This window comes from Thalassophryne amazonica, chromosome 7, assembly GCF_902500255.1.
Source record: "Thalassophryne amazonica chromosome 7, fThaAma1.1, whole genome shotgun sequence".
Lineage (NCBI taxonomy): Eukaryota > Metazoa > Chordata > Actinopteri > Batrachoidiformes > Batrachoididae > Thalassophryne > Thalassophryne amazonica.
The window spans coordinates 51,369,009-51,393,622 of NC_047109.1; the positions used below are offsets into that span (position 1 = coordinate 51,369,009).

At 44.2% G+C, this 24,614-nt stretch overlaps 1 protein-coding gene across 1 annotated transcript; it reads left to right on the forward strand.

Moving 5' to 3' along the window:
* vsig10l (V-set and immunoglobulin domain containing 10 like) lies at positions 1-24,346 on the forward strand. The gene is made up of 12 exons (XM_034174139.1): positions 1-156; positions 234-566; positions 7,062-7,340; positions 7,436-7,702; positions 7,897-8,139; positions 8,272-8,550; positions 15,164-15,256; positions 22,720-22,944; positions 23,032-23,151; positions 23,236-23,276; positions 23,476-23,559; positions 23,924-24,346. The coding sequence occupies exons 1-12, from the start codon at positions 87-89 to the stop codon at positions 23,996-23,998; spliced, it is 2,109 nt and encodes a 702-aa protein (XP_034030030.1). The 5' UTR covers positions 1-86; the 3' UTR covers positions 23,999-24,346.
* Positions 24,347-24,614: the final 268 nt, after the last annotated feature.

Here is a 24,614-nt window from a genome sequence, read left to right on the forward strand (position 1 = left end):
CTGTTAGGAAAGATGAAAACATAAATTCAGTTCATTTTTTTTGTAATTGGAGGACTACTACTGGTTGTTTTTAAACTTTACTTAAAATGTTGAGGCTGGAGCAGTGTGAGCAGTTAAGTCCAGTTCTTCTGGTAATGCTTAGTGTTACCTTTGAAGGTAGGACATCATTCGAAGCTTAACCTTTTCCTTGTTAGAGAACAATTTTCACTTTGTGTTTGTGTCCATGCTGACAGGTGTGTACTGTGTCCTTGGAGTGTCTCCAGTTGGCCCTTCCCGGGTCAGTGCCATAGCTGGTACCAACGTGACTCTATCTGTGGTCTTCATTGGAACAAATGACCCACAACTTACATGGTTCATGGGAAATTTACCTGTGGCCACCTGGACTGTTGGCTCCAGCGCTGTTCCAGTCATAGCTGATACCCAGAAAGCTGTGCTGAAGCTTCAGCCAAGTGGATCCCTTACCTTTGTCAATGTGCCACTTAACGGCTACAACAACAACTACACAATTGAGATAATAAAGTCTGGAGTGGGCACTGCCTCTACAATTTTTACTTTAAAAGTATTTGGTAAGTATGCTTGAATGGTGTTCTGGCTTGGATACATACAGTATGTAAAAGTTTGGGCACCCCTGATGATTTCCATGATTTTCCTTTATAAATCATTCATGTTTCAATCAACAATTTCAGTTAAATATATCATATAGCAGACAAACAGTGATATTTAAGAAGTGAAATGAAGTTTATAGGATTCACAGAAAGTATGCAATAATTCTTTAAACAAAATTAGGCAGGTGCATAAATTTGGGCACCCCAGCAGAAAAAAAATACATCAGTATTTAGAAGATCCTCCTTTTGCAGAAATAACAGCCTCTAAATGCTTGCTATAGCTTCCAATGAGAGTCTGGATTCTGGTTGAAGGTATTTTGGACCATTCTTCTTTACAAAACATCTCCAGTTTGGTTTCTGAGCATGGACAGCCCGGTTAAAATCACACCAAAAATTTTCAATAATATTCACGTCTGGGGACTGAGATCGCCATTCCAGAAAGTTGTACTTGTTCCTCTGCATGAATGCCTTAGTAGATATTGAGCAATGTTTAGGGTCGTTGTCCTGTTGAAAGATCCAGCCCCGGCGCAATTTCAACTTTGTCACTGATTGATGAACATTGTTCTCAAGAATCTGCTGATATTGACTGGAATCCATGTGATCCTCAACTTTAACAAGATTCCCAGTACCTGCACTGGCCACACAGCATGATGGAACCACCTCCAAATTTTACTGCAGGTAGCAAGTGTTTTTCTTGGAATGCTGTGTTCTTTTTCAGCCATGCATACCACCCCTTATGTTCAAATAACTCGGTTTTAGTTTCATCAGTACACAGAACCTTATTCCACAATGAAGCTGGCTTGTCCAAATGTGCTTTAGCATACTTCAAGTGACTGTTTGTGGCATGTACGCAGAAAAGTCTTCCTCTGCATTTCTCTACCATACAGTATTTCCTTGTGCAAAGTGCGCTGTATAGTTGAACGATGCACAGAGACACTATCTGCAGCAAGATCATGTTGTAGGTCTTTGGAGCAGGTCTGTGGGTTGACTGACTGTTCTCACCATCCTTCACTTCAGCTTATCTGAGATTTTTCTTGGCCTGCCACTTCGGGCCTTAACTAGTACTGTGCCTGCGGTCTTCCATTTCCTCACTATGTTCCTCACAGTGGAAACTGACAGCTGAAATCTCTGAGATAACTTTTTGTATCTTTCCCCAAAATCATGATGTTGAACAATCTTTGTTTTCAGGTCATTTGAGAGTTGTTTAGACACTCCCATGTTGCCACTCATTAAAAGAGATGCAAAGATGAGAAACGTTTGCAAATGGTCACCTTAAATACCCTTTCTCATGATTGGATTCACCTGTGTAAGGAGGTCAAGGGTCAATGAGCTTACAAAACTAATCTTGTGTTCCAATAATTAGTGCTGAATGTATGAAAATCAAAAATGACAAGGGTCCCCAAATTTATGCACCTGCCTAATTTTGTTTAAACAATTATTGCACACTTTCTGTAAATACTAGAAACTTAATTTCACTTCTCAAATATCAGTGTGTTTGTCTGCTATATGATATATTTAACTGAAATTACTGATCCATCGTTATCTTTGGCTGCTTTCAGTGATGCCGGTATTTGGTTAGACTCTTTCTCTCAGATTGTTCTGTCTGAGTTATTTTCATTAGTTACTTCATCCAAACCATCAACATGTCTATTAGACCCCATTCCTACCAGGCTGCTCAAGGAAGCCCTACCATTATTTAATGCTTTGATCTTAAATATGATCAATCTATATTAGTTGGCTATGTACCACAGGCTTTTAAGGTGGCAGTAATTAAACCATTACTTAAAAAGCCATCACTTGACCCAGCTATCTTAGCTAATTATAGGCCAATCTCCAACCTTCCTTTTCTCTCAAAAATTCTTGAAAGGGTAGTTGTAAAACAGCTAACTGATCATCTGCAGAGGAATGGTCTATTTGAAGAGTTTCAGTCAGGTTTTAGAATTCATCATAGTACAGAAACAGCATTAGTGAAGGTTACAAATGATCTTCTTATGGCCTCAGACAGTGGACTCATCTCTGTGCTTGTTCTGTTAGACCTCAGTGCTGCTTTTGATACTGTTGACCATAAAATTTTATTACAGAGATTAGAGCATGCCATAGGTATTAAAGGCACTGCGCTGCGGTGGTTTGAATCATATTTGTCTAATAGATTACAATTTGTTCATGTAAATGGGGAATCTTCTTCACAGACTAAGGTTAATTATGGAGTTCCACAAGGTTCTGTGCTAGGACCAATTTTATTCACTTTATACATGCTTCCCTTAGGCAGTATTATTAGACGGCATTGCTTAAATTTTCATTGTTACGCAGATGATACCCAGCTTTATCTATCCATGAAGCCAGAGGACACACACCAATTAGCTAAACTGCAGGATTGTCTTACAGACATAAAGACATGGATGACCTCTAATTTCCTGCTTTTAAACTCAGATAAAACTGAAGTTATTGTACTTGGCCCCACAAATCTTAGAAACATGGTGTCTAACCAGATCCTTACTCTGGATGGCATTATCCTGACCTCTAGTAATACTGTGAGAAATCTTGGAGTCATTTTTGATCAGGATATGTCATTCAAAGCGCATATTAAACAAATATGTAGGACTGCTTTTTTGCATTTACGCAATATCTGTTGTGTGTTGGGGGGGTGTGGCTGGACATTTTGGTGTTCTTTTCTTTTCTTTGCTCTCCAGGTGGTATGAAAACTGATTTGTCTGTGGAGAAGGTGCTGGCTGAAGAATCCTTCACCCTCATCAACATTATGTGCAGCACCTGTGGATGGTGCTCACATGCAACCTTAAAGACTTTCAGCTGAAGCAGATAATTAGATGGCGTTCTGCATTTAAGCCATGTGTGATTCAAGCAGAATTGCCGGGAACTCGACCTTGTGATGTTTGTTTGTGAGACGCTGAGGACCGCGCCTGGGTTTGACACATCGTGCCTCGGAAGGAAGAAGGGTGAGGGACACATGCTGTCAGCACACATCAGAGGTGAATAATTGTTTGATTAATTGTTGATAGTAACTTGGTATTTTGTTACGCAGTAGATTTGAATTGTGATGAGAATTGTGCAGCTCGCTTCTCACTGCCGTGGTGTGCGGACTGGTGATCCTCCACTTGTTGTGAGAAGCTGCTCATTTACATAAAGCTTAAATACAGACCTGAATGTGTTGCTGATAGTGTGTGCCTTTTGAAGGATATTGTTTGTAACTGCTGACTTACCTCACCTCTTCTATCCTTCGCAGAGAGTCGGTTTATCGTGTCCACCTGGGGGGTGTTTGGTGGTAAAGTGAGTCCAGAAGCGCCGGGCTTCGATCCTTTTAGGCGCTGGAAAGCGTGACAGCCTTCACTCCACCAGACTGACGCATCTTTTGTTCATTCACTTTGTCATGCACCAGAGGGTGAAAGGAATAAATTGTTTTGTTATTGGAACCGCTTTCTGGTTATTTTAGCGCTGGGTTCCATCAGACGCAGGTTCGCTCCTCAACCCGCGTCGACACATAACAATATCTCTAGAATTAGAAAGGTCTTGTCTCAGAGTGATGCTGAAAAACTAATTCATGCATTTATTTCCTCTAGGCTGGACTATTGTAATTCATTATTATCAGGTTGTCCTAAAAGTTCCCTGAAAAGCCTTCAGTTAATTCAAAATGCTGCAGCTAGAGTACTAATGGGGACTAGAAGGAGAGAGCATATCTTACCCATATTGGCCTCTCTTCATTGGCTGCCTGTTAATTCTAGAATAGAATTTAAAATTCTTCTTCTTACTTATAAGGTTTTGAATAATCAGGTCCCATCTTATCTTAGGGACCTCATAGTACCATATCACCCCAATAGAGCGCTTCGCTCTCAGACTGCAGGCTTACTTGTAGTTCCTAGGGTTTGTAAGAGTAGAATGGGAGGCAGAGCCTTCAGCTTTCAGGCTCCTCTCCTGTGGAACCAGCTCCCAATTCGGATCAGGGAGACAGACACCCTCTCTACTTTTAAGATTAGGCTTAAAACTTTCCTTTTTGCTAAAGCTTATAGTTAGGGCTGGATCAGGTGACCCTGAACCATCCCTTAGTTATGCTGCTATAGACTTAGACTGCTGGGGGGTTCCCATAATGCACTGAGTGTTTCTTTCTCTTTTTGCTCTGTATGCACCACTCTGCATTTAATCATTAGTGATTGATCTCTGCTCCCCTCCACAGCATGTCTTTTTCCTGGTTCTCTCCCTCAGCCCCAACCAGTCCCAGCAGAAGACTGCCCCTCCCTGAGCCTGGTTCTGCTGGAGGTTTCTTCCTGTTAAAAGGGAGTTTTTCCTTCCCACTGTCGCCAAGTGCTTGCTCACAGGGGGTCGTTTTGACCGTTGGGGTTTTTACGTAATTATTGTATGGCCTTGCCTTACAATATAAAGCGCCTTGGGGCAACTGTTTGTTGTGATTTGGCACTATATAAATCAAATTGATTGATTGATTGATTGATCCAGACAACCAATGATTTATAAAGGAAAATTATTGGGGGTGCCCAAACTTTTACATACCGCTGTATCGTACAGAAAGATGGAGCTGTGATTATGCAAACCATATATACCTGTTTTACCATTTAAATGTGTGACACAATTAAAGGTTTGCTGTGGACGCTAGTGCATGTCAGCTGACTGCCAACTGACTGACAGCTGGACGTGACCGTGCATGCAAGGTGTTACATTACAACACAGACAAAAATATGCCGTACCAAATGCTGTTTTGTCAGTTATTATGGCACTTTTTTCTCTTTAAAAAAAGTTTATCTGCTTGTTGATTTTAGGCTTTTCACGCTCCTGTTAGCGCAGTGCTAAAATTTCCGTCTAGTAATCTGAGCTTTTGTAAATTGCAGGTTTGAATCCCGTGAGTGGTATTTATTTTTTGTTTAACCAGGGTATTTAACCGCAGGGTTCTGTATTGTGTCCTCCTTTTATTTATTATTGATATCAACTCAATGATTTTCACTAATTATACAGCTTGGAATAAAGATGGGAAAAAATTTAAACATATTGTTTCAGCTGACTAGTGTGTCAGCGCACTGCAAAGCTGCTGAATATCATGCCATGCAGGAAATCACCCCATGCGACACCCCTGCGAGGCGTGTGTCACAGCGGGATTTCGCCACATTGTAATAATTAAAACACATATCACATTTGCAGCAGATCACTGCTGATGTATTCACGATGTGAGCGACCGGCTCTTCATGACACATGAGATGAGCGCATCAGGTAATTCATGTAAAACATGCATAAGAGAACAGTAATCCACATCATTTCATTACTTCCTGGTGTACGTCTAGGTCGGAGGCTAAATCCGCTGTTTATAACAGGAATTACATATTATAAATTGGTGTTTTTTATTTTTTTCATCCACTGCTGTGTGCGCGACTTTCCACGTGCTCGCACTATGTTCGTGCGCGTGAACACAAGCGTGCATGAAACTGCTGCCATGGTTTCATGCACACGTGTCCGAACGTGCATCCCTCCCAGCAGCAGATGGAATGTTTCGTGGTTCCCCATTTCGTGTTTGGTTCGCAGACCCTCTTCCGGTTTCTGCGTCTTTCGTGTTATGTGTGAAGGGGCTCTTAGCGATGTCTATTTTATTTTAGTTATTTGTTCTCTCACAGACTGTGTGCATGAGTCAGAGTAAGTAGCAATCCAGATATGGACTTATGTGATACTTAACGGAAGTATAAAATAAGCTGTTTAAGTGCTACATTTTACTATCGTACAGCTCCCTCATACTCTGTTTTTGTTGCTGTTCTGTTTTCTGTTTCTTCTTCTGTTTCTTATAAAACTTGTAAAAACCTTGCAACTGTTAGAATTTCCTAAGCAGTGGGTCACCCCTCTGAGTCTGGTCTGCTTGAGGTTTCTTCCTCATTATCACCAGAGGGAGTTTTTCCTTACCACTGTCACCTGTGTGCTTGCTCAGGGAGGTTGGTAAGGTTAGACCTTACTTGTGTGAAGTGCCTTGAGCCAGCGTTGTTGTGATTTGGTGTTATATAAATTAAATACTTTGAAACTGATTGAATTACTAACAGCCGGGGAGCTTTTACATGTACACATCTACAACTGAAGATTTTTAATACAAATCCAAACTAAAAGGTAGATTCAAAATTTATTTCACACAAAGTGACTCATTTCAGGGAATTAATCAACATCAAAAAACAACTTGCATAGATGGTGTGTCAAAAATGGAGGGTTTTCTAAGCGAGAAATGCAGCAGTGATTATCGGCTTGTCTTACAAATACATTTATCCATGCAATCAACCATCCATCCACAGTTGGATACACCCAGAGTGTATACACCCTGCCTACAGACAGATTGCCTGTATGTTACTCATTAATTTCATTCTTTAAAAAAAACAAAAAAATTGATGAATAACAAACATTTTTCATCTGTTGGTCACAGTGTATTTTTTCCTGTTAACTTGCCTTTTGCTTTTGGTTTCACAGAAATTATCCACAGTGTTACACTGACCTGTGATCCATCTGATGTCACAGAGGGATCCGGGAACTTCACCATAAACTATAACCTACTGCAAGCACAAGAAGTCATTGAGCAGCAAATGTGGTCCTTCAATGGTGTGCAGATAAAGTTCAACTCGCACTACTCAGTGCAGCAAATGAGCCTGGTGGTCTATGCGCCAAACCGAAATGACACCGGAAACTACACATTGTTGCTGACGAACCCCTTCAGCAGTGTGACAGCCTACATGTACATCTCGGTGCTGTGTAAGATCAATTACGCTGATCATTTCTCCAAACTGATCAACTTCATCTCACACTTTACAGTCCTTTTTAGTTTTTATTTATTTGTTTTTAAATAGATGGACCAGATGTTCCAATAATTGAAGTTACTCCGTCTCGACCATTCTATGAATCAGGAGCTTCACTGAGCCTTTTCTGTCAGTCTGAGGGATTCCCGCAGCCGACCATCAACTGGGTTTTTGGGGGTCGGTCGCTTTCTAGTTCCCATGAAGGAATCCTGAATCTGACGAACATAAAGACAAATCAAGGAGGCACCTACACCTGCACAGTGACAAACGAAAGGACTGGAGCACAGCAGCAGCAAAGCATCATCATAAACATTTATGGTTTGTGACCCCCAACTGTATTACTTTGTGTGTGTGGTTAACTTCTATTAGACCTGTCTTCATAAGAACTTTGCCTTTCCGCAGTACAGAAATTCTTATTATTTTTTTTAAATGGACATTTTTTTCATGGGCGCTGGTTATAGAAAATGGATGATTTTGTTTACTGATGCATAATCACCTCTTTCTTTGGACAGAGAGTCCCTTGGGAAACCCAGTGTGTTCTGTGAACTCTGTGAACAAAACTGAGCTACAGTACCTGTGTCAGTGGTCAGGAGGAACCCCTCCAGCTCAGCTTTACTTCCCAGCTTTAAGTAACAGCAGCAGTGCAGCAGGAATCCTCAGTCTGACTGTGACGACTGAACCTGACCTCAACAGGAAAACTGTAACATGCATCGCAGACCATCCTGTCAAAACCAACAAATGTAGCATTACTGCAAGTATGTTTTTTTGTAATGGAGCATTTGTTTGAGAATTGCAAGTGCAGAAATAGTATCCTGCAGAATTAACAACAATAATAAATAACTGACTTTACATGTCAATATTTAATAATATAATCTTCTAATTGATAGGTCGTCCAGGGGATTTCCTGCCAGCTTTTAGGACCACAGTGAACATGAATGGAAAAATAGAGATCACCATTGAATGTTTCAGCGAGGCCTCGCCTAAAGCTGTGGTGTTGTGGTCTGTAGGCAACGAGCTTATAATCAATGGCACAACATATGAGATCAGCACCAACACCACACAGCTCATATTTCGTACTTACAACATCAGCAAGTTTCTTCTGAAGAACTACACCTGCATCTGCCACAACCCACTCGGCATTCAGAAACGCCAAATTCAGATACAAGGTATTGAATTGCCTTAATAAACACTAAATTTGTGCTTGTCTGCTGATCCGAGCATCTCTAAAGGAGAGGTGAAAGAGTGCTGTCAGTGAATATGCTCAAGTACAGAGGTACACATTTTCAGAATCAAGAGCTTTTATTCGCCAAGTATCCACAGAATGCAAGGAATTTAACTTCGATTTGAACTGCACTCTCTCTGTACAGCATGTATAAATATACACTTAAACACTGAATAATTCACAGTCATAAAATGTGCAAATGAAATGTGCACGAAAAATAAAATGTGCAATAAGAGAAAAATAAAAGGATGTGTGAGACAGACAAGTTAAACTGTACATGAGGGAGATGAATTAGTGAGATTTAAGGTATTGTGCAAATATTGTTTGTAGTTCCATGAAAAAAAAGAAAGTGCTTATGCTAAAAAAAACAGCTTAAATGTCACGATTTTGATACAAGCAAGAATGAGGACTTTTACTTAATTTTAAGAATGTTTATCTGTTAATTCTCTTATAATATCAGACAAATGATTAAAATTTTTTATCATACATGGGAACAAAAGTTAAGAAGTCCAACTCAGATGGCTAGGACTACCAACAAGACAGTACAGAGTCAGAGGAAATATGATCAAGACCTACAAGATTGTCCCCAACATATATGATGAAAAAGCAATAACAAAGGTCCTCTACCATCTCCAAAACAATCATCATTTCTGTAGTTCAGACATAAGGAAGAATGTATTCTGTCTACAGGTTGCTTGTCTCTGGAACAAACCTATTAGAAAGCTGCTTGAATAACAACTTGAGACATCAAGGGAAGGGAAAGTGGTTAAATTAAAATTTGATGCTGATATGAAGGAAGAATATCAAATGGGATTACTTGAATATCGGAATCAAATTTATTGCCAAGTAAGTTCTCACATACAAGGATTTTGATCTGGCGTTGTTGGTGCATAAACAAGAACAAAGAAAAGGAAAACACACTTCTGTAAGAAGTAAAATAGTCAAACTATAAACTATGTACACTGTAAAATGAATAAATATAATGTAGTGGAATGGGACTGTAAAAGAATGTGATTGGTGTATGGTGTGATGTACAGTGCCTTGTGGAAGTGGTGAGGGGGACAGAGTAAATGGGGGTCTCTAGCATTATTTATTAGTCTAATAATCATAATTTAATTTATTGTCATTGTTGGTACAACGAAATAACATTTAGAGAATTTATTAAACAATAAGTGTACAGGCACTAGTGCATTTCATAAAGTGCAAAAAAACAATACACTGCAGTAGGCACTTAAGAGATGTAAACATAATGACATGATGGGCAGAGATAGGTTGTATGAATAGCTTCATTATTGGCAACAGAGTTATGGTAGTGTACTTGATGCATCAATGCAAAGTTCAAATCACAGTTATGGCAGTTGGTGTAGTTGAAAAAGGATTATTTGGAATATAATGAGGTAGATTGTTAGTAACAGAGCAAAGAGGTAGTCAGACGTGGGTTTTTGCATCAGTGCAAAGTCCGGATCACAGTTATGGCAGGTGTGGAGTGTTGTAAGATAGACGGGGGAGAGGGGGGCAGGGTTTGTTCAGGAGACGGATGGCCTGGGGGTAGAGGCTGTTGGCCTAGTTGCGGATGGAAAGAAGCTGTTTTTGTGTCTTGAGGTTTTAGTTCTGATGGACTTCAGCCGTCTGCCAGAGGGGAGGGTAACAAAAAGTTTGTGTCCTGGGGTGGAGGGATCGGCCACAATCTTCCTTGCTCGCCTGAGGGTCCTGAAAGTGTACAGGTCCTATAGGGATGGCAGATTGCAGTCAATCTGTTATGGTTAGGGGTTCGGGTCTAACCAAACAGTTTCAAGCTGGACCCACACGTAGGGAGCTGGACACGGAGAGGAGTTCAGAATGAAAAATATATTTATTTACAATAAAGAAATGAAATGCTGTGCTGGGATGCCCGCAGTATAGAGAGTGGCGGGCTTCCTGGCAGTGAAATAAGGGAGCTGCAGTTTCCCGGGCTAGTCTAGTATTATTAGAAAGCATTGCTTAAATTTTCATTGTTACGCAGATGATACCCAGCTTTATCTATCCATGAAGCCAGAGGACACACACCAATTAGTTAAACTGCAGGAATGTCTTACAGACATAAAGACATGGATGACCTCTAATTTCCTGCTTTTAAATTCAGATAAAACTGAAGTTATTGTACTTGTACCACAAATCTTAGAAACATGGTGTCTAACCAGATCCTTACTCTGGATGGCATTACCCTGACCTCTAGTAATACTGTGAGAAATCTTGGAGACATTTTTGATCAGGATATGTCCTTCAATGCGCATATTAAGCAAATATGTAGGACTGCTTTTTTACATTTGCGCAATATCTCTAAAATTAGAAAGGTCTTGTCTCAGAGTGATGCTGAAAAACTAATTCATGCATTTATTTCCTCTAGGCTGGACTATTGTAATTCATTATTATCAGTTTGTCCTAAAAGTTCCCTGAAAAGCCTTCAGTTAATTCAAAATGCTGCAGCTAGAGTACTGACGGGGACTAGAAGGAGAGAGCATATTTCACCCATATTGGCCTCTCTTCATTGGCTTCCTGTTAATTCTAGAATAGAATTTAAAATTCTTCTTCTTACTTTTAAGGTTTTGAATAATCAGCTCCCATCTTATCTTAGGGACCTCATAGTACCATATCACCCCAATAGAGCGCTTCGCTCTCAGACTGCAGGCTTACTTGTAGTTCCTAGGGTTTTTAAGAGTAGAATGGGAGGCAGAGCCTTCAGCTTTCAGGCTCCTCTCCTGTGGAACCAGCTCCCAATTCGGATCAGGGAGACAGACACCCTCTCTACTTTTAAGATTAGGCTTAAAACTTTCCTTTTTGCTAAAGCTTATAGTTAGGGCTGGATCAGGTGACCCTGAACCATCCCTTAGTTATGCTGCTATAGACTTAGACTGCTGGGGGGTTCCCATGATGCACTGACTGTTTGTTTCTCTTTTTGCTCTGTATGCACCACTCTGCATTTAATCATTAGTGATTGATCTCTGCTGTCTTCCACAGCATGTCTTTTTCCTGATTCTCTCCCTCAGCCCCAACCAGTCCTAGCAGAAGACTGCCCCTCCCTGAGCCTGGTTCTGCTGGAGGTTTCTTCCTGTTAAAAGGGAGTTTTTCCTTCCCACTGTCGCCAAATGCTTGCTCACAGGGGGTCGTTTTGACCGTTGGGGTTTTTCTGTGATTATTGTATGGCTTTTGCCTTGCAATATAAAGTGCCTTGGGGCAACTGTTGTTGTGATTTGGCGCTATATAAATAAAATTGATTTGATTTGATTTAGTCTTGAAGGAATAATGTCAACTAAGGATTCTATGACCAGGGGCAGGTGCAACGTTTGCCTCAGCAACCAGGAACTAAGGAAGAAGACACAGGGTGAGTGAAAGGCACTCGTAACGCTGTCCTCAAAAACAGGCATAGATCAACACAGGCTTAACACAGGTTGCTTCAGGGGTCGGGAAATAAAGTTCTCCTCTTAAGAAATAAAGTTCACTGTTCAGCCATGGGGTGGTGATCAGGCCTGGTCCTCCTAGTATCTTTCTGAATCATGGAACAAGGCTCTGAAAGCTGGCGAGGCAAAAACAAGGAAAGCAAAGCAACAAACAGCAAACGAACAACAAGTCTCTGGCCAGGCTTTGAGAGCTAAAGCTGGGCAGACACTGTACGATAGTTTGAATCATTGTACTCAGCTCCAGCTCAAACTGTACGACAAAACCGCAGGGTGTAAAAGTTCAGAGAGCACGATTTATGTTCTCACACTATATGGCCCGATGCTCTGATGCAATCTGACTACTTAGATTGTACGTTCGAAAACCACGTCGGACTTGTGTTTCCGGAAGCAAAACGTAAACAGAAGCTTTTTTTTTCAAACTTTATTTACATTTCTTATTTTTACAAAAACTCTCGATGGGAGACATCAAATTTTTAACAACAACAACAAAAACAATACAAGACTTTACATGAGTTGAAGAATAGGTGGGGAAGAAACAGAAGCTGCTCTCCCAAAGAGGTGATCACTGTTCATGCTCTCTCCAATTCCGCATCGGTGTTTGCACATACGCAGTGCGAGAGGTTGGGATAAATCAGCTCATAGATGCTCATAGCGCTGCTTCAACTGCGCGATACCCTCACGAGGGCCGACCAGAATATCAAACGGGTTTGCTTTTCATCCAACCATACGATTGCCGATCGGGAGGTGGTCGTGAGAGGTTAAATGCAGCGCGTTACTCCATGTATGCTACACGATACAGGATGCACGATTAAGCTGAAACTCAGCGCCATCCAAAAAATTCTCGCATAAGTGAAAAATCAGCTCAAAAAGGGCCACAACTTGCACAGTGTAAACCCAGCTTTAGAGAAGCATCTGGATCTCATGGAAAGTCATCCAAGAATCCTTCAACTACTGAACAGAAAGTCAGGGTTTAAATAGTTTATCAACAATCAATCACTGTCTGATCCAGGTGTGGAAAATAACAGAGGGCGCCACTTGGTGGAGAAACTAACACATGACACAGGTTAAAAAACAGTTAAAACCAAGAACCAGGGGAAAGCCTGACAGATCACATGGATGGTACACTGCAGTGCTGCGTACCAGACGATGATGGAGGAGGAGATGATGGACTCAATGATGGCAGTGTAGAAGTTCACCATCATTGTTTATGGCAGGTTAAACTTCCTCAGCTGCTGCAAAATATGAAGAGCTCGCACTAGAAAACTATAAGCCTTTTGTCAGAAGAGAATAGCTCTTCTGGAATTCATCAGTCATTTCATCGTCTCATCGTCTTGATTCATTTAGCATTTTGCTGATGTTTTGCTGCCATCCACAGAAGAAATGGTGTGAAAGAATTCCACATGAGCATGGAAGAAAAAACTGTTTAGCTGTTGCTGACCCATTTGCACACAAGCAGTCCTCAAAGATGGTGTTGTCATGGGATTACAAAGTCTGGTGGCCACACCCTCTGTTTTTGATGTCAAAAACAGTGGCAGGTTTAATCGCGATTTTGGCTTTCTTTTACAGAATGTCTGAGGTGGTACGCAAAGGTCTTTCTAACGACCCCATTCATCTTAAAACATTACAAATCAAGCCTCTGGTTTTTACTAAGATGATTGCTTCATATGTGAGATACGGTGTTTTCAGATCTTTTTTTTTTTGAGGAAGGAATGAAACAGCATGCACAGTGTAGCCTTACAGGGAGTTACAAAAATCCACCCTGCAAATACCACTTTGTAAATGTTTGAACATTCATGGTTCAATAATGTCAGAAGCCATATGACCAGTTATGTGAATTGTTTTCTAATATACCCGATTATATCAACAGTCACCAGTGTTAGAAGTTTCCCGGTTTGTTTGCTTAACACAGATGCCACGGATGAATCTTAGGTTAATGTTATGAGTACCACTGTTGGGTAAATAGTCCTAATATAAATTTGAAAATATCACCAGCAGTATAACTTTAGACATTAATAACTACACTTTACAATTGGAACGTTGGGCAGAATTTCGTTTGAGTTCATTTGGAGCTCAAAGATGGCTGCTCTGTTCACTCTGAATCATTTCTGCCAAAACAAACTTGTGGAAATTTGTATTTTTCATATATGACACAATCGTAAAAGGAAAGTCGAGCATTCACAGACTGATTTGACTGTGGTGTTAATAAAAAGTGACCTTTCAACTTATGTCTTGAGAATGATACAAAGAGGTGTATGGGTTTAAAATGTGGGTCCTTATCTTGACCATCTATGTGGCACGGCCTATGATGGTGCACTGGTGCAAGTACATATGAGGTGTGTCCAACTCTACTTTGCTATTTAGGGCAAAGGCCACAGTCTGTTGCCTGGCATTGCAACCTATGTTGTTTTTCACAAAGTGTTTGATTCAGGGTGATTTCATTCGAAAGCAGAGGTGGGCCTGCAGGGTCAAGATGGTGTAGGTACCAGTAACCTCAGCAGGTGATTTCACAGATGATCAGGACATTGAGTGGAGGAGCTTCATCAGCAAAACCACCTGTCTAAGTGATCATTTGCAACAAAAACCTTCACCATTGTGGCTCTTTGTGTCACACTGTTGCCCAACCCTTTTCTAAAGCATCAAGATTTTGTAATTACAAATGAAAGGGAATCAAGGTTCAGGAGGTCATTTAACTTAATAAGCTGTCAACTGAAACCACCTGTTTTTGGAGTGTTGTTCATGTCGATTGGTGAAAATGCCAAGTGGGCGTGGTGACTACAACGGCATTTCTATTACAAGGAAACCAAACCTGAAATGGTCTTTTACTGGATTATTGTTTTACATTGTTTTAAATTTTTGCTTACATATAGGTTACAAATTCTTCTTGCACCCCTGCTGTTCCAGATGCATTAGGGATTAATCGTGGCACATTCAAATGCCGATGAATGTGTTGCCTTCACTTTCTAATTTGAAGTAGTAGCATTACACAAGACACAATGGTGCCTCAGAGAGCTCAGTAATACCTGATATTGCTCTTTACCCTGCAAACAAAGCTCCACAGTCTTCATGTATACCCACCCCCATCTCTTGATCTCTCCTCTCACAGTCCTACTCTCTCTTCAGGCCCATCGATCTCAGATTCCAGTTTGTTCTCTAATCCAGATGGAACCGTCATCACATTGACCTGGGAGGTCCCACCTACCTCAGTTGTTACAGGTAAAGCAGTGATTAATTTTGGCAAGAAAACTAAATTTGTACTGATTTCTTTCAATGGGAATATCATTTTAGCATCATGCAACAAACCCAGTCTGTTGGGAAAGTGTAGGTACACGGACCCACAACAGGGGGCGCAAATGAACGGACAATGGAGTAGGTCAAATAACAACACTTTACTGTTGTGAATGCGCACAACAAATACAACAGCTTACAACAATGGTCAAAAAGTCAATTCACAAAGATGTCATGTGGGCAGGCTCGAAGATAGGAGACGTCTGTCCAAAGCAGAACCGGAACCACACGATTTCCTCCGCCACCAGACCCCGGGAATACTGGAGCCGCCAAGTCCCGAACTCCCAGGTGGCCACTGCCTCCGCGTGTCGGACCTGGTACTGCTGGCGAGGAACAACAAACAATTAAATGTGGGCGCGTTTGCACCCAGCAATCCACACGGCAGGAAAACTACCTCCACCTCTCGTTGAAAAAGAAACAGATTATCTGCTGTCCAAACACACACAAGCAATAGATATTCCTGTCACAGTCAGCTGAGAACGTTACCTTACAGGTAGAAACGATATCTCGGCAAAGAGGTGGAGACGTCGTCCTGCTGATGTACTCCTGCCGATCAGATGATTGGTAACAGCTGTTGCAGGTGATGCGTGACAGCTGTCACCCTGGCTGCTCCTGTGAGGCGGCTGCGCCCTCTGGTGCCTGGAGCCCGCACTCCAGACAGGGCGCCCTCTGGTGGTGGGCCAGCAGTACCTCCTCTTCTGGCGGCCCACACAACAGGACCCCCCCCTCAACGGGTGCCTCCTGGCGCCCGACCAGGCTTGTCCGGGTGGCGGCGGTAGAAATCGGCCAGGAGGGCCGGGTCCAGGATGAAGCTCCTCTTCACCCAGGAGCGTTCTTCAGGTCCGTACCCCTCCCAGTCCAAATACTGGAAGCCCCGGCCCATCTTACAGACATCTAAGAGCCGGCGCACAGTCCAAGCCGGCTCGCCATCGATGATCCGGGCAGGAGGTGGTGCCGGACCGGGAGTACAGAGGGGTGAGGTGTGATGGGGCTTGATCCGGGACACATGAAAAACGGGATGGATCTGCAGTGAGGCCGGAAGCTGAAGCCTCACTGCGGCTGGACTGATGACCTTGATGATTTTGAACGGACCGATATACCGGTCCTGCAGTTTAGGGGAGTCCACTTGAAGGGGTATGTCCTTGGTAGACAACCACACTGCCTGCCCTGGCCGGTACGTAGGGGCCGGGGTCCGCCGACGGTCTGCATGGGCCTTCGTCCTCATCCGGGCCCTCAGCAAGGCAGAACGGGCGGCACGCCACACCCGACGGCACTTCCGTAGGTGGGCCTGGACCGAGGGCACACCGACCTCTCCCTCAACCACCGGAAACAAAGGAGGTTGGTACCCCAGACATATCTCGAAAGGGGAGAGGCCGGTGGCTGACGACACCTGGCTGTTATGGGCATACTCGATCCAGGCCAGATGGGTACTCCAGGCCGCCGGGTGCGCGGCTGTCACGCAACGCAGGGCCTGCTCCATCTCCTGATTGGCCCGTTCTGCTTGCCCGTTGGTCTGGGGATGATACCCGGATGAGAGACTCACAGTGGCCCCAGTTCCCGGCAGAAGCTCCTCCAGACGTGCGAGGAGAACTGGGGACCGCGATCGGAGACGATGTCTGTTGGGATCCCATGCAGCCGGACGACGTGGTGAACCAGGAGGTCCGCTGTCTCCTGGGCCGTCGGGAGCTTCGGGAGGGCCACGAAGTGGGCCGCCTTGGAGAATCGGTCCACTATCGTGAGAATGGTGGTGTTGCCCTGGGACGGCGGGAGGCCCGTGACAAAATCCAGGCCGATGTGGGACCAGGGGCGATGGGGCACGGGCAGCGGCTGGAGCAGTCCCGAAGCCCTGCGATGGTCAGCCTTGCCCCTGGCGCAGGTGGTGCAGGCCTGGATATAATCCCGGACGTCGGCCTCTAGGGACGCCCACCAGAAGCGCTGCCGGACAACTGCCACGGTTCTTCGCACCCCTGGATGACAGGAGAGCTTAGAGCCGTGACAGAAGTCCAGGACTGCAGCCCTAGCTTCTGGTGGGACATAGAGTCTGTTCTTCGGCCCAGTTCCGGGGTCCGGGCTTCGTGCCAGGGCCTCCCGGACGGTTCTCTCTACGTCCCAGGTGAGGGTGGCCACGATAGTGGACTCCGGGATGATGGGTTCCGGTGGATCCGACAACTCCGTTTTGACTTCATCTTCATGTACCCGGGACAAGGCATCCGATCTCTGGTTCTTGGTCCCGGGACGGTAGGTGATCCGGAAGTCAAAACGGCCGAAGAACAGTGACCAGCGGGCTTGCCTGGGGTTCAGCCGCTTGGCGGTCCTGATATACTCCAGGTTCCGGTGGTCAGTGAAAACCGTGAATGGCACGGACGTTCCCTCCAACAGATGTCTCCACTCTTCAAGAGCCTCTTTCACCGCAAGGAGTTCTCGATTGCCGACGTCATAATTCCGTTCGGCCGGGGTCAACCTGCGGGAAAAGTAGGCACACGGGTGAAGGACCTTATCGGTCTTCCCGCTCTGGGAAAGCACAGCTCCTATCCCTGAGTCCGAGGCGTCCACTTCAACCACTAACTGGCGACTAGGATCGGGCTGCACCAGAACGGGTGCAGACGAGAAGCGCCATTTCAACTCCTTGAACGCGGCATCGCAATGATCCGACCAGGTGAAGGGGACTTTTGGTGAGGTCAGGGCTGTCAGGGGGCTAACTACCTGACTGTAGCCCTTAATGAACCTCCTGTAGAAATTAGCAAAGCCGAGGAACTGTTGCAGCTTCCTACGGCTAGTGGGTTGGGGCCAGTCTCTCACCGCCGCAACCTTGGCCGGATCAGGAGCGACGGAGTTGGGGGAGATGATAAACCCCAGGAAGGACAAAGATGTGCGGTGGAATTCACACTTCTCGCCCTTAACAAACAGCTGGTTCTCCAACAACCGCTGCAGGACCTGACGTACATGCCGGACATGAGTATCAGGATCCGGAGAAAAGATGAGTATATCGTCTAGATATACGAAGACGAATCGGTGCAGGAAATCCCGCAAGACATCATTAACCAAAGCTTGGAACGTCGCGGGGGCGTTTGTGAGGCCGAACGGCATGACCAGGTACTCAAAGTGACCTAAGGGGGTGTTAAATGCTGTCTTCCACTCGTCTCCCTTCCGGATCCGAACCAGGTGATACGCATTTCTAAGATCTAGCTTAGTGAATATTCGGGCTCCATGCAGGGGCGTGAACACTGAATCGAGTAGGGGCAACGGGTATCGATTACGAACCGTGATTTCGTTCAGTCCCCTATAATCAATGCATGGACGAAGTCCGCCGTCTTTTTTACCCACAAAAAAGAAACCTGCACCCATCAGGGAGGTGGAATTCCGGATCAACCCGGCAGCTAATGAGTCCCAGATGTAGGTCTCCATTGATTCGCGCTCAGGTCGTGAGAGGTTGTACAGCCTACTGGACGGGAACTCAACGCCTGGAACCAAATCAATGGCACAATCGTACGGACGGTGGGGGGGAAGGGTGAGCGCCAGATCCTTACTGAACACATCTACAAGGTCATGGTACTCCACCGGCACCGTCCCCAGATTGGGCGGGACTCTGACCTCCTCCTTAGCCTGGGAACCGGGAGGAACCGAGGAACCTAAACATACCCGATGGCAGGTCTCGCTCCACTGAACCACTACCCCGGACGGCCAATCGATCCGGGGATTGTGTTTTAACATCCAGGGGAACCCTAAAATCACACGGGAGGTAGTAGGAGTCACAAAAAACTCGATCTCCTCCCGGTGATTTCCTGACACCACCAGAGTTACTGGTGGTGTCTTATGTGTGATTGGTGGGAGTAGGGAGCCATCTAGTGCCCGCACCTGCACAGGCGAGGTAAGCGACACCAGAGGGAGTCCTATCTCCCTGGCCCATCTGCTGTCTAACAGATTCCCTTCAGAGCCCGTGTCCACCAGTGCTGGGGCCTTCAGGGTTAAATCCTCATAAAGGATTGTCACTGGGAGTCGTGTGGCAATATGGGTATGTCCCACGTGAATGTTTTGGCCCACCCCTAACCCAGTATCTAGGGGCGGGCGTTGGTGTTTTAACCGCTCGGCGCAGTCCCTTACTTGATGCTCTATTGAGCCACAAACAAAGCACGCTCCACGGGCCAGCCTCCTCTGTCTATCTGGTGCCCTAAATTTGGCCCTGCTCGTGTCCGTAGCTTCATCAGCAGGGGGAGCTGTCACCACACGGAGCGTAGAGGCCGTGGAGCGTGGGGAGGGCGGAACTCGGTCGGAACCGGAAGGGAGAGGGACGGCGCGTGCCCCGCCACGCCCTTCGTCTCGTTCCCGACGGCGTTCTTCTAACCGATTGTCTAATCGTATAACGAGATCAATAAGCCCGTCTAAATCCCGCGGTTCGTCCTTGGCCACCAGGAGCTCCTTCAGGACCAACGACAGTCCGTTTACGAAGGTGGCGCAGAGGGCAGTGTTATTCCAGCCGGACCTCGCAGCCGCAATGCGGAAGTCGACTGCATAAACAGCTGCGCTCCGGCGCCCCTGTCTCATTGACAGCAGCACGGCTGAAGCGGTCTTTCCTCTATTTGGGTGATCGAACACTGTTCTGAACTCCCTCACAAACCCATCATATGTCAGAAGAAGCCGTGAATTTTGCTCCCAGAGCGCTGTAGCCCAAGCGCGTGCCTTGCCGCGAAGCAGATTAATTACATAAGCTATCTTACTAGCATCAGTCGCGTACATGACGGGACGTTGTGCGAAGACGAGCGAACACTGCATAAGAAAGTCCGCGCACGTCTCCACACAACCCCCGTACAGCTCTGGAGGGCTTATGTATGCTTCAGGGGAAGGTGGGAGGGGTCGTTGAACGACCTGTGGAACGTCACTGTTGCGCACAGGATCGACAGGAGGGAGAGCCGCAGCAGCGCCCTGAGGGCGCACCTCCACCTGCGCGGCGAGAGCCTCCACCCTGCGGTTAAGGAGGACGTTCTGCTCGGTCATTAGATCCAACCGAGCCGTAAAAGCGGTGAGGATTCGCTGCAACTCACCGACCATTCCTCCTGCAGACGCCTGTGCACCCTGCTCTTCCATTGGCCGTTCAACAGCCGGTTGACGCCCCTCGGGGTCCATGACGTTGGCCGAGATATCCTGTTGGGAAAGTGTAGGTACACGGACCCACAACAGGGGGCGCAAATGAACGGACAATGGAGTAGGTCAAATAACAACACTTTACTGTTGTGAATGCGCACAACAAATACAACAGCTTACAACAATGGTCAAAAAGTCAATTCACAAAGATGTCGTGTGGGCAGGCTCGAAGATAGGAGACGTCTGTCCAAAGCAGAACTGGAACCACACGATTTCCTCCGCCACCAGACCCCGGGAATACTGGAGCCGCCAAGTCCCGAACTCTCAGGTGGCCACTGCCTCCGCGTGTCGGACCTGGTACTGCTGGCGAGGAACAACAAACAATTAAATGTGGGCGCGTTTGCACCCAGCAATCCACACGGCAGGAAAACTACCTCCACCTCTCGTTGAAAAAAGAAACAGATTATCTGCTGTCCAAACACACACAAGCAATAGATATTCCTGTCACAGTCAGCTGAGAACGTTACCTTACAGGTAGAAACGATATCTCGGCAAAGAGGTGGAGACGTCGTCCTGCTGATGTACTCCTGCCGATCAGATGATTGGTAACAGCTGTTGCAGGTGATGCGTGACAGCTGTCACCCTGGCTGCTCCTGTGAGGCGGCTGCGCCCTCTGGTGCCTGGAGCCTGCACTCCAGACAGGGCGCCCTCTGGTGGTAGGCCAGCAGTACCTCCTCTTCTGGCGGCCCACACAACACAGTCTTCTTCTTTTGAATTTGTACATCTCAGCGAAAGCACCCAGGTAGTGTTAAACATCACTAAACACAGAGGATAGGGGTGTAAATAGAGTGATGTGTGAAACATTTAGTGGAGCCAGGCAATGTTGTGGGAAAAGATGGAACAGCTGTGGAAGGAAAATGTCAGTTTTGATGATCTCTTTTTGTTTACTGAAAACAGTCACAGTTTATAAACTTGGAGTATTCTTCAACCTGAAATCAATGACGTACAGCATCATAACCTTCTGCATGGTTACCTTTGTGGCGAGGAATACAATAGTCTAATCCAGGATCTAAAGTTAGAACCAAAACTAAATTTCTCCAAAATAGAACACAGATAATTCCATTCCACCCTGTCAAATGCCTTTTCGGTATCCAATGAAATTATAGCCTTTGTGGAAGTAGAAGAGTTATATAGCAGAAGCAGTTATATACTACATTGAACACCCGCCTCAGGTTAGAGAAGGATTGCATCCCCTGAATATAGCCTGTTTGGCCCATTGAAATAATAGATGGGAGTGCGTTTTCCAATCGTCATGCCGGTAATTTAGATAATATTTTAAAGTCTGCATTAAGTTAGACTTATTGGTCGGTATGAACTGCAGAGTACTGGATATTTACCCTTTTTTAACAGCAAGTATATACAGGCCTGGAACAAAGTTTGTGGAAGGGAACCACAATCAAAAGATTCTGTAAAAACCTCTAATAATAGTGGTGCTATGTCTTCCAAAAATACTGTTTTGTAATGACATCACTGCTGCACTTACGTTCAGCTATTGTAATTGGTTTCTCCAATTCTTGATGGTTGCCTTTGGACTTTTTTTGTGGTACCATAATATCTGAGTTGGTTGACCTTTAGGGTTAGGATATGATATACTTTAAAAGTATAAAGGCCCCTTGCTTGATGATATGTATAGAATATGATCTAAAGCACACAACTCAAGTGCATTTGGGGTGTTTCCAACTGTGCTTTACTATTTAAATGGGGCATAATCTGTGGTCATAGCAAGGTGCAGTGTGTAAAGGGGTTGCATTTAGTCTCTTAATTAATCATGGCTGTATTTTGGGTGCAGCATGAACCACACAATCAGCTTGTTGTTATTACCTTCAAGTCGTGCACTTGAATCTGGTGCATTCTTATTTAGATAGTGGACTCGGGTGACATGTGAGAGGTTTTCTGGTGTGGGATCAGTTCTGCACAAGCACGCAAAATCCACCACAGGTCCATGATTTGTAGCAGCTGAGTGCCTCTTTCCTGCAACACCTCCTCCCACTCCATCTCCTTTATATCTCAGACATTTGAAGCATCATATTGTGTGGCATTATGTATGGCCAAATCTGATAAACCCCAGAACAAAGAGTAGCCCAATGTAAGAATGGTTTTGTTGAGAATGTTGGACTGATGTAATCATGATGATTTTTTTTTTTTTTAATCAACCTTTAAAAGTCCTTTAGAGTGGAGCAAGGGGTGTGTGTGAGGGGTGGGGGGATCAAATACAATGAAATTCCATAATAATTGCTTGTGCTTTTACAAAGGTTTTGACATCCAAATGAAGGGACCGAAACTCCTGAGTGAGGAACGTAATGACAACCCAACAAAACGCAGTTCAGATGGGTTTCGCTCCATCCAGCAGAGACCCGGCTCTGATCGGAGCACAGACATATTTACCCTTGATCCCAAATCAACATACATGTTTAGAATTTTCCCAAGAGCTGGTGTGATTGAAGGAGAACCGTCAAGAATTCAAAGAACTGGTCCAGGTACGGTCAGGTATTTCCTATGTGTGTTTTATTTCACAGGATAGTACAGGGGATAAATTGTTGGATCTTCTCTGACTGTGTAATTAGGTGAAGGACTGAACGGTCCAGCCATTCCTGGTATTGCAGCTGGAATTCCCTGCAGCCTTCTATTCCTGCTCCTGCTCTGTGGCACCATCTTCCTCTGTGCTTCTGCCTCTAAAAAAAAGTGTAAGCAACATAATAATTTGTTTCTTAACATTAACATTACTCCAGAGTTAATATTTTGGATTTCTTTTTAAATTTGTGTTGTAGATCGACAGACACAATATCCAAGGTCCAGACCAGTTGAGAAGGTTGGAATATTTTTTTCTGACTTTTGGAGTATTTTCAAGAAGTCTTTGCTAACTAATGACTAGTTACATCTGATAAGATACTAACTAGTTCAGTGTAACATAACAGTATACATATGGTGCACAAACATCCATCAACTGTAATTCTTTTGCAGTTCAGAAAATAGATTTTTCTTTTTTTTTTTTGTGCTTTCTTTCACAGACATCAACACAGACTGATATAACTCCTCATAAATTACTGTCAGGAGGTCTGAACTCTATTCCAGATTACAACAGATTACATCAGGTAACTGTTAAATACATAAATCATTATTACCAGATTACTGGTAGGATAGGTTCTCTCTCATCAAGATGTACCAGATGCTCATTTATTTTGATTTCAGTTTCCACGTAGCATAGTGATGCCAAAAATCAAAAAATAAATCAGAAATAATGTGAAATAAATCATGAGCCTGGTGAGGTATGTTAAAATTAAACACATTCTGTCTTTCAAATTTCAAAAATATATGTATGTTGTATTTAAAATTTAGGCAAACCTGATAAGCTTCAGAGTTGATGAATACTTTTTCGTCTACTGTGTGGCTGTATTACTGGATGGTTATTTTTGTCATAGATATTGAAGATCTCAAACACCTTGTGTTTTCTTACAGACTCCATCGGAAAGATCGATGCCTCTTCCTATGTTTGTCCCTCCACCACCCGTCAGAGTTGCCACACGTGTATAATTACTATATGACACACTTTCATGTATATATCAGTGTATCATATTTTTAATGATAGCCTCAGTCATGCCAGATACCAACTTCATCTGTTCAAACTGTAGGCGAGACTACCGTTCCAGAATAGGCCTGCACAGTCACAACAAAAAGTGTAGGGTCCATAGAGAACCAACAAATTCAGTGACTGAACCCATCGTCTTTTAGGATGGAGGGACGCCGATGATGATATTTTTAATATTCTTCTTGTCACGGTATCTGATTTCAGTGGATACCTGTGCCATTCTCATCATGTGTAATCTCTAATTATTACATCTGCATCCATTCATACAAATATTGATTGATAAATAATGAATCAAAGTTCATGATTTGTTTGTGGTGTTTTGGTCTAAACCAGTGGTTCCAAAACTGTTTTCTTATGTCTCAGAAAGGCTAAGCCTCCACACATCCCAACATGCATAGAATAAAAAAAAACTAACATCAGTTAGAACTTCATGCCACCCCCCCTCATTTTTTTCTCTTGTTGGTTCGTCCAGAAAAACATTATCTAAACATTATCTCTTAATTTGTACTAATGGTACAGTAAGCGCATTATTATGATTTTATTTTAATGTGTACTTCTACT

Excerpts from the sequence above, each read along its gene's own strand:
- vsig10l (XM_034174139.1), top strand. The coding sequence starts at position 87 with ATGTTGAGGCTGGAGCAGTGTGAGCAGTTAAGTCCAGTTCTTCTGGTA. Across the intron at positions 7,703-7,896 it reads CATCATCATAAACATTTATG|AGAGTCCCTTGGGAAACCCA; the intron begins GTTTGTGACCCC and ends TTCTTTGGACAG. Across the intron at positions 23,560-23,923 it reads ATTACAACAGATTACATCAG|ACTCCATCGGAAAGATCGAT; the intron begins GTAACTGTTAAA and ends GTTTTCTTACAG.